The 10,947-nt window shown below is 42.0% G+C and overlaps 1 protein-coding gene across 1 annotated transcript in view; it reads right to left on the bottom strand.

Moving 5' to 3' along the window:
- Positions 1-4,239: 4,239 nt before the first annotated feature.
- The window catches only part of LOC137245902 (uncharacterized), a 109,065-nt gene continuing 102,357 nt past the window's right edge, over positions 4,240-10,947 (bottom strand). Inside the window, exons 6-7 of the mRNA XM_067777093.1 lie at positions 7,507-8,816; positions 4,240-4,571 (exon numbers count right to left, since the gene is read on the bottom strand). Of these exons, the coding sequence (XP_067633194.1) occupies positions 4,287-4,571; positions 7,507-8,816 (1,595 nt within the window). The 3' untranslated portion in view covers positions 4,240-4,286. The remainder of the gene's footprint in view (positions 4,572-7,506; positions 8,817-10,947) is intronic.

A 10,947-nucleotide genomic window follows, 5' to 3' on the forward strand; every position in this document is an offset into this window, starting at 1 on the left:
TGCCGTCTGGGCCCACTGCTTTGAATGGTTTAGCGTGACCAATGGCATCTTCAACCTCTCTGGCGGTGATGGTAATTGGTGACGCGCTGAATTTATGTTTATGTGCGTGTCTGTTGGCCCTCCGTCTATCTTTGTCGACCGTAGAATGCATTATATATTGACGGCAGAAAGCGCTCGCGCATTTTTCGTATCCGACAGCACTTTATCGCCAAAGGCGATGGAAACCTTGTCATTGTGCTTAGACGGATTCGATAGGGACTTTACGGAGGACCAAAGTTTACCCACACCGGCAGAGAGGTTACAACCTCTTAGGTGCTCGTCCCATTTCGCCCGCTTTGTTCATCCACAAGCAATCTGATGCCTTGGCTTATGTCCCTTATTTGGGGGTCGTCTGGGTCGAGCTGTCTTATAAGGTCACGTTCTCTCGCTAAATTTGCGGCCTCCGCCGGGAAGTGGGGCCGAATTTCGGGAATTCTCCCGCCGGGAATGAAACGTGCCGAGGCGAATTCAATGACCTTGCGGAAAGCATGATCCCCTTGGCGGGCATCAGTCGGGATAGGGAGGGCAGCAAAGAGGTTGTCTGTAAAAGATTTGTATTCCTCCCACTTTCCTTTTTTAAAGTTTATGAAAGTGCGTTTTTCTGTAACGATGAAGTCGGCGGTACGCTCGAACGAAATAAGTATAATATATATAAGCGTAAGACAAACGCTATGGCAACGGAGTGACTTTTCTGAATTGGCGGTTAGCCGATTTAACGGTTTTACTTGTTCAACTAAGCAGGCCAGTCACTTTGGGTACACCAAGGAAAACTATTATTTTTTCACATGGTCTTCCGAATGAAGTGAGGATCTCACTTTTCTTCTACTTCTAGAGGTTTGATCTCAAACCGAAGCCAAAACAGCGCTTCATTAAATATTTTTCGAAGTAAAACTATGCTGAATATCTAGGCTGACTTCATAGTTTGTGCTGATATTGGTTGTCAGGTAAACGAAGTCATTAACTTCCTCGAAGCTGTAGCAGTGATGTGGTTGACATGGGAAAATGCCCTGACGTTTTGCTTGATGAAAGAAGGTACTTGGGCTAATCTTTAAAAAAAAAAAAAAGAACTAATACTTTCTGTTTCTTTTTTTTCAGTTTGAAGTAGACAGAACTTACGGCGCCAGGCATATAAGCTGGTTCTCTTCGTGCTATCAAAGGTAGCTTAAGATCAACAGATAAAGCTTGCTTGTGGATTGTCGAGTAAAAACTTGAAATTTTTCATCATCTTCGAAAGTGGGGTACCCTACCCTAGTCTAGTATATTGCATGGACAACTTCGTCTTCTTCTTTTAGCGATAATAACAATCCCCGAAGGTTTTCAGTAGTGTTATCGATGTTGATGATCTTTTACCTTATATAGATCCGGTACGTTCTGATAAAAAGCATCCCTAAGGAAATAGTGCGATCATCCCAAATGAACTTGGCAGAGCCTATGTTGAGTTGGGGATGCTGTGAAGCTATAAAACTTAGCGTTGCGCTTAGCAATCCTTTAAGTCCCCTGCAAGGACGCATCAACTCTGCGCCGTTTAACTGGTCAGAAAAGTGTACATTTTGAAATGTTAGCACTTTATGGACATCGGTAATCAGCTTGGGGTTTTCCCTATCACAGGAATTCCTCCCGGGACTCATACCATACGTCTGTTGGCGCGTTTTTAGGCAAAATTTTCGTGTTTGGTTATAGCTCAGGGGCTTCGCACTCACTCCATTTTGTATTCCTTCTTTGTTATTCCTTTCTGAAAAAACATCCCGCCTCCCTCTGTAACTTACGGCAGCACTCGCACACTCTTCTCTTTGTATTTGATCTTAACTTGGCCCAAACGTTATGACAATAAAAACACGGAAAGAGAAGATTGTAGGTACATGATTGGAGGAAATGATCGAACACGTACTGTGCTTGTGTACCACGCTCGCAAGGCTCCAGACTGTAGCTGTTAGGAGTGATGAAAGTGCTAACACATCTAGAAGCATCTAATAGATAGGTCTTAAAAAGTTAGTATATGCCAAGTGGACGGAGTTATTTCATAACAAAGATCCTAGTTTCTGTTAGGGCTTTTCAGTTTCACTATGGACACATTAAGTCTATGTGTGGTCCGCCCAGTTTTCAGTTTGAATTTATCTAGACCAACTGCTTTTTTTGGTTGCCGTTAACCGAGTTTTTCCTCAGGGGCTGTACAAAATGCTCTAGAAGTATGCTTCCACTGCTCACGTATTCTGTTTTGGATTGACTTGTTGTTTTCAGAGAGCAGTGTTAAGAACAGAACAGCGAAATCATTGGCTGAGGCAATGCCGTTCATCCGTCACAACATGACCGCCTTGATTGCGTGTGCTCCAATGGGGCGACAGCCGTTTGTTTTACCACCGGGGAAGTCGCTCAGTCTCAATCCATTAGGGCTCGGTTCATAGAACACTTTGAAGTTTTCGATTTGCCGCCAAAAACACCTTTTTTGTCACCACGTAAACCTATTTCATAGCCATCGTACGTGAGTTTCTGGCATTGTTAAGTTAGGTTTTCTTGAATGGTAGTTACATGGGTTGGAGAAGCTAAGTTGAGATAAATGGAGGCCCGTTTAGATAGCATATAAAATACTGGAGGCTTCAGCTGTTCTACTGAAGCAACGCTGCGTAGCGGGAATGGAGTTTCAACCTGGGAGATCCGAGTAAATTTACGGTGGAGTACTTTCGCATAGTTCTTACAAAAGCTGCACAGTCATGCATGAAGTGACTTGACCTCATTATCCTCCATGCAGCTGCAGCAGAATTACTTTTCCAGTATATTAAGGCACACCGAATGGAATCTAAGTGCACGGTGATCCGTCAGGAACACAATGATGCCTGCAGTACCAGAGAAAGTGTCTGCTGGGCATTTGCTTAGCTGATTCTAGAATCATTTTGCACAAGCGAAGACTAAAGACTTTCTGCTCTATTGTACCCAATCTAGATAAGAGGTTGGCGTGACAATCGCCCAGGATATTACTATATCGTACAAGCCAAACGAGTCTTAAAATACTTTGAAGCAATCGCAAGTGAGATCTAGTCTCCGATCTCTCATTCAGAGCTTTGATTGCAGTTTGGCTGTCCGAGTAAATGTTAAATCCTTCAACTTTACTAACTATGAATAACATCCCATCTACATAATATTTAATCTCGCCGACTTCCGCTTTGAAGACAATAGCTTTTGGGTAGCTTACTTTGCGACTTTCATCGAGCTCCACCACCAATCCTTCTTTCAAACATCGACCCATCTGTGAACTAGTAAGCTGGTTTGCTATCACAGTTGGGTCCTTTTTTTTTAGAGATTTAGGGTGTTGAAATTCGCACAGGGGCCAATTGGCAGTCTGTCCTGCCTAAGCTCGATCAATGCGCAACAAACAATAAAAGTTTACTACAATCTCGTAAAGCCAATGCACGACCTCAGCTCTTGCCTGGACACTCGTGGCCTATCTGTCATATTCTCAATATTGGATTTAGAAAATAGTTTCCTATCCAGTATAGTTTCAAGACATTTTATCCAATCAGAAAGTATCAGCCGTACTCCCACAATATAGTGAGGTCTGAAAGCAAGGAGCTTACTTACTTAACGGTTTAAACGATTTTCGCCGTCCAACAAGGTGCGCCAGTGGCTTCCGCGCTTTGCCAACTGGCGCCAGTTGGTTACGCCAAGGGAGTTTAAATCGTTTTCCACCGAGTCTGCCCTTTTAGCCAGAGCGTCACCTTTCATTCGTATAACAAGGCGTAGCCGCTGCGTTTTAGCTTACAGCTCCTCGTAAAACGAACTAGGTTCGGTTGATAGTCCATACCTATGACGAGCAGTTCAAGATCATCTGCTTAGGAAACTATTCGGGTTCGACATGACCACCCACACTCTTCTCAATTCAATCAGCGTTCTAGACTTCTTAACCAACCATTGATCTTTCGGTATCTCCAAGAAGAGCACTTTTAATCTCCCTTTCGATATGTAAAGGCCCCCCCCCCCCCCCCCCCCCCCAGAGCAAATTATTTGTATTCTATGGACCCCTGCAATGGTTTATTATAAATAAACAGACATTGCTAGGATGCGTCCTTTGCCACATCGGAAATCAAATAAGACTTTTGAGAGGGTCACATTTTTTGAATACAATTCAAAACTACGGTGAGCCTACCTTGTGTTTAAAACTGGCTGCGTCCCAATCGCGTGCATCTAATTTATTTATAAAATTTAATAAAATATATTCATCACAGTTATAGCGTATATATATCTTGCTTAATTTATCAGCGTCCATCATCTTTGACGAACTTTAAATATATACCACCATTAGCTTCTAACATAAACCGTTTCGGATCAAATTTTATTTCAGTTACAGTTTTTTCGCACATTTCCACTCGATATCGCCTCAAAATATAGACCAATCCTAATTTGACTTGTAATATTCCAAGACGACTGCCAACACAACCATGCGGCCCAGCACCAAATGGTATATAGGTCATAGGTTTAATGGATGGCAGGTTTTCAGGCGCAAACCTTTGAGGATCAAAAAGTTTAGGATTAGGCCAGTACTGAAAAGAAATAGAGACACAAGATACATTTTACTATTGTTGATATAAAAGTCCAAAGCAACAGCGGAAGACTGCACTAGCACTGGGGCACTTTTGGCCTCACCTGGAGAAAAAGAAGTGAAAGCAAATAAAACCGGCTACGTTTTGGCTCAATCTCAACACGATGTAGTAATAAGTGTCATACAAGAGTTCCAACAGAAGTTCTATGAATCAAGGACACGCCGCGAGACATAGCCGGAGTGGTAATCATCGCTGCCGAGTTTAACTTAAGAGTAATACTAACGATGAATCAAAGTGGAAGACAAGTTCTGGACATCCACAGCTAAACTGCGATCAATATTATAAACTTCGGCTCATCAACTAACTTCAGGAGGCCAAGATGCTAAAAACATTAGCAGATATCACGATGGAAGCGACGTCCAATTATTTCATTCCTTACAGCATAGACGAGGCACCTAGGGTGCACATGAGTTCAAGCACCTTCCAATGAACCTAGTGGAAACCAAACATTGTTTACAGGTAGACGAAAAAATAGCGAAGATAAAGCGAATCAACCTAGACTTAAGGCGAGTAAATGCAAGGTGTTTGGGAGAAGCCTACCTAGGGCCATATCATGAACAGCAAGAAAGAAAATGAGGAGACTTTTGAGAAAATATCAGCTGGGACAAATGGGGTCTGGAATAGGAAATGGTACTAAAAAAGGTCAGGGCTAGGACTCCGACATCAGAGTTAGAAACAACTATAATATATCACATAGTGAACTCATTTCCCACTATTCACGAAGTCAGCGAGATAGAGAAGACCGTACAAGCACACCTAAAGAGCCTCCCATATTTACTACATACGAGGTACAAAAAAGCCTGAGAAATAAATAGACTCTAGGGCCAGACGGCATTTCGGCAGAAGCCATTAAAAATGACAAACGTATCTTTAGGGCTAAAGGAGGCCCAAACTCGTCATCAGCACACCGGCTGTTATCCATACCCAACATAGCTGGAACACTTTTTGAAAGACACTTAAAAATATGTATTGCAGCCACTAAAGAACAACTAGGAATACTATCATATAGGCAGCATGGCTTTGGACGTGCAAAAAAGCGCTCCAAGTGCAATCGGAGACGTCCTTACTAGCGTGGAAGTGGAACTGCAAGTATATACAAGTTGAAGTTGGCTTTCAAACCTTCTATGGATATATAGCCTCAAAGAAAGTATTTAGATATTTTGAAGTAACATCTGACTACCGACAGAAAAGGCACCTTCGCAGGTGTCGATTCTAAGTAGATTGACAGAAAACATCGGAAGACCGGAAAAGAACAGAAAGCAAAAGAGAAGTTGCTGATGGATATGACGCTATTCACGAGATCGCTGGAATATTGAGGGGTATAAGAAGCGATATCACTGATGGAGCACAATTTCTTCATCCGAAAGCTCTTTGCAGCCAGGCCCTTGAAAAAAAAATACCTATATAGAGTCGAAAAGAGGTCGAAACCAGAGCCGGCCAAAGCACTGACCAAAATGTTAGAGAAACCATACTCAGAGCAAAAGGACGAGACCTGGACGCAAGTACAAACAAAAAAAAAACAAACAATCAGCCCCGGAGCAGCCTGGTAGGATTTTAGCATGCTCCGTAAAACAGCTTTGTCCAAGTTTAAAGTTTATCGCTTTTTATTAGTAAAAGTGGGGATAGGCGGTAGAACTACTTCGTCTGCCAATATATTTGTTAGAAGATAACTGCAGAGCCCCTCTACGCAATATTAAACAATAGGTTGATTGGGTGCAATTCGGTCTCCTTGTATTTAGTGATCTAAGTGATCTTTAAAGATATCTCAGTGACCTTGAAAAACTTTAGTTTTTTGAACTGAAGTAGCTTAGAATGAAAATGGCGTCCGAAAGTTGCAGCAGCTGAAATGCGCGAGATAGCCCACTAAAACCACGACCGTAATATACTCAAAGAAATGAAAATATAATGAATTCGTCATAGATTACACAATTTAAGTTTCACGTCAGAATCAAATTCCTAGTGTTTCAACCGAAGGTTTCGCTAAATAGGAAAATGTGGGTGTGAATAGTTGTGGCGGTCGTGAACGTGCCGAGTTGCCATTTAATTTTTTATTTTTTTTTGATTCGACGGTCGGAGCATTATCGCACACAGGAGACGAAGTGACTGATAGGTTAGCTCGGATTTCGTAAGAGCACAGAAAGCTCTTCAGCCAGGGGATTGTTGTTATTATAACGGAAAAATGGCGTGGTAACAAATTAAATAGTGTTACACTGAAATAAAACCGGAGGAAATACGGAGCCGCTCCGATACATAGAACCGGCTGCGGTGGATATTCTCCAGTACTAGGGAATTTCGACCCAAGCCCTGCTGACACGCAAGCGACTTCTTCAAATATACTATGTGCTGCTGGGTCTTAACAAGGGTCGTTTCTCTCATAAAGGAGGAAATGATTGCAGATTTTGCAGAGTTTTTAGAAATCTGTCTATTTCATATAACGAAATAGGATCTTCGGGTGTTTTAATAATTATATTCCGAATTATTGGTTAATTGACCCTTAGAACAGATATTAAAATGATGTGATAGGAAAATAAAATGCCTCATGATACAGCAGAGCCTACTGCGTAATTTTCCAGTATGCATCTGAAATGTTTAAAATTTCTTGGATACCCTTTTCGAGTACTCCTCATAATCCAAGGATATTGAATTCTTCGATGTTCAAGCTTAACGTATGCGTAATTGCTTTACGAACATTGTTAATATTTGACTCACGAGATGTGGTATACAGATGGCACAACTACCATCTACGTCAACCAAGCAACCAGCCTTAGATTGGATGTCATAAAGTCATCCAGCATAAATATTGCTTGAGTATCTAGAACTTTTATCAATGTAGGTAGGTAGGTACCTTTATCAATGTACTCACTGCAAATCTTACCTTTGGATCTCTATGCAAGCCCAAAATAGAGACATAAGCTGGCACATATTTTGGTATCCGTAGACAATTTCTCTTCTTGCCATACCATAATGTCTGCTCTTGATCATCATTCGGCAAACACTCTCGATTGATGAAAGGCGCTGTTGGATATAAGCGCAAACCTTCGGAGACAATCATATTTAAGTAGAGCATCCCTAACACATCGCCATAGCTGATGCCGTTATAACGCACTCTACTATAATAACGAACTATCTCCTTTCTTAATTTCCGCTGAACTCGCGGCTGCTTTGCTAATTCGTATAAAATGAACCCTAACAACGAAGATGATGTCTCAAAACCAGCTAAAAGAAAAACGCCTACTTGCGCTGCAATAAAGTCCGGATGCTGTAGCCAATTATTGTCCGTTGTTTTATCTAAAGTCTGCTGCATTTTCAATAACAAGTCGATAAGATCTTCACTCTTGCTTATGAGATGACCTGTTTTAAGGCGCTGCTCCACTAAACGTCGCATATAATTCTCATACTGACGTGTGAACACTTTTGATGTAAGCAAACGTACTGATTTGGGAAGAAAGAATATAGTGAAGAAGTCTACAATCTTCCGCGGGGTAGGCGTGAATAGATTTTCACATTGTTCACGCATTTCGCAGCCGTTATTTTGCAAACCTGCCGTATCAATGCCATACATCAACACAGCCGTGACGTCTGTTGTATAGAGCGCACACATTTCTTTCACTTCAATAATAGCGCTGGTGACCTCAATCCCGCCCTCGTTCATTCTATGTATAATGTATGCTTCCAGCTGTTCAGCGATCTTTACAAGTCTGGGATACATTTTCTGCTTGATATGTCCACTGGTAAAAAGATTTGAGATCTCTCGTCGGCTCTTGCTCCATATGCTATACTTAGCTAAAGGTAATGTTAATGCACCCATCGGATCGGTATGTAGATCAGCTGCTTCATAACGATTGGGAAAATTATTAAATTCTTTAATTAGTACTTGTTCGATCAACTGTGGATCGCGTAACAGCAATGCAGGTGTTTGTAATATGAAGAAGCCAAAATATGGCGCGTTATGGAAGCAAGGCTCGGCGTAGAGTGTACGAAAGTAATCACCGAAGGATGTGCTTAACGTTAGTAGAGGCTTCAAATTGCCCAAAAATATGTTGGGCTTCAGATATGGCACCTTAAGTCGAGACCAATAGTTATAGCGATGCTTGAACCAAAGTTGAATTAGTGTTGCGACGATCGAGAGAAGTACAACTGTGAGCAGCGGACAGCAGGAGTAGGCAGTCATTGTGAGTGCGATCTCTGGAAATGAAACAGAAGACAAATCAGACATGTTAGAATTTAATTTTTTCTTTTTAAAACTGGCATTCTCAGGAAAAAATACAAATACATACATATCTCTGCGAATCATCTTTGTTCAGGTATAGTCTAGGCTAGCTACCGCGCAGGAGAGAGAAATTACGCGTACGTACCGGATCTTATTGCGTAATTTCTCTGATCTGTGCTGTAGCTCGGCTAAATTCTATCTTCGTAATGGATCGGGAATCTGATAATAACCGAAGTGTTATAATTGCTATCCTGCTCACCTACCCGTATCTACAGCCGCCGTGTTGTGGTGGTGGCTCCGCCTACCACACCGAAGGTTCAACTGCCGGGCAAAACCAGCATCGAAAACTTAGAAAAAAGGTTTTTCAATTAGAAAAAAGTTATTATAAGCGCAGTAGCGCCTCTTGTTGGACGGCCATAACCGTTTAAACGGTTAAGCGCAAATTAAGTAAGTCGCGCCTCTGCAGTGACTTGGCAAACACTCCGACTGTTTTCTGCCATGAAAATCTTCTCAATGAAAATTTGTTTGCTTTGCAGCTGCCATACGAAGTCGTCCACATTTTGATCTGGACTTCTCCCTCGCTTAGATATATGGCTCTCAATAATTTAAAATCGCCAGAATCATTCCAACAGGATTTGGAACGGTCTAGAATTCTTTCGTTATCCGAATATAGTTTTTGATGCAACTTCAAAACGTTTCCGTCAGTATCTGTAACTCCGCGCACTGTACCCTCTTGGCATAACCTTTCTTTCTTCTTACTAGGGGTCCTTCTTCTTGACTGGCCTCATGTAATTCCTCACATAGCACCAATGAGCTGATAAGAGACTTCATAGTACGAATTATCAGGCGTGTGTTTCGCGAGTTGCTTCTCGCTGGCAAAGTGGGTTTAGTATTCTTGGATTAGGAGACAGCCAAGTTATGTGGTCGATATCTTTTTACTAAAATTGGGTACCCCTAACGATCATGTTATTTTTGTTGTAGCACTGCTTCGCCCCATCCAATAGGTATGACCGATCACAAATTGTCATCAATATCCTCTAACGGGAGTCCAAAGAAACTTGCTGTTTCAACAGGGGTGGACCATAATGAGAGGGGTGTTAGAGGCATAGGTTCTACATTACAATGGAAGAGACGGTTGGTGCCATGTGGGGACAGATTGCAAGCAGGGCATACTTTTTGTATGTCGGGGTTGATTCTGGATAGGTAAGAGTTTAACCTGTTACAGTATTCAAATCGGAGTTGAGCTAGAGGGATTCGCGTTTCCCTAACGATCATATTTTAAGGCGCTGCTCATTTGATCTGATAAGTGACTGCTTAGTATCGGCTTAGAGATGATAGTATCCCTTAGTGTTGCTAATATTCGTCACACTATTACTGTGCCTGCTTCACTTCAGTAATTTCCTCGAGAGAGGACTATGAAGACGGACTCATCTATGGCAGTGGACTAGTAAAGTGTTTTTAGGATTGTTCAAAGCTGAAGCGGCTGAGGTGGAAGGATTTTTTTCAGGAGCTCGATGTATGACGAATCTATTGTCATGATTTAGTGCGGGATGGGTGGGATGATATCTAGTGCTACTATGGTTAAAGAATTTTACATCTACTCCTCTGGTTTAAGCTGTGGAACCGTTGAGGTAGTCTAGGAGTACCTATCTTACAATGGAGTCGCACTAATGTATATGTTCACGGAGTTAACCGAGATTTCTGCCCAAAAGATTACCTTAAAAGGCGGAACGAGTAGAGGGCATAGACAATGGCATGGACATTACTGCAAAGAAGGAAAAGGGAAGTGAAGCTGGACAGTACTCGAAGCAACAGCGGGTAGTCACTCTAAGCGACTTTTTAACTAGTGCAGCCTCTTCCAGGCGGAGGTATCAGCCATAGAGGGATAACCTAAGATCCTCCAGGAAAGCACAGCTACAAAAACTAATGGAGCAATCTTTGTTTGTGAGAGCAACACTTCTTTAAGGGCATTAGAATGTGAGGTGTCAACCTTCGCTGGCATCCATAAGGCAGCTCAAAATTTTCATCAATGATCTCGGCGATAAGATCACCAGAAATAATTCCGAAATAGAACCGCTGCGTATGAAAACCTCTAGGTTATCTTCC

This window comes from Eurosta solidaginis, chromosome 3 (assembly GCF_040869045.1).
Source record: "Eurosta solidaginis isolate ZX-2024a chromosome 3, ASM4086904v1, whole genome shotgun sequence".
Lineage (NCBI taxonomy): Eukaryota > Metazoa > Arthropoda > Insecta > Diptera > Tephritidae > Eurosta > Eurosta solidaginis.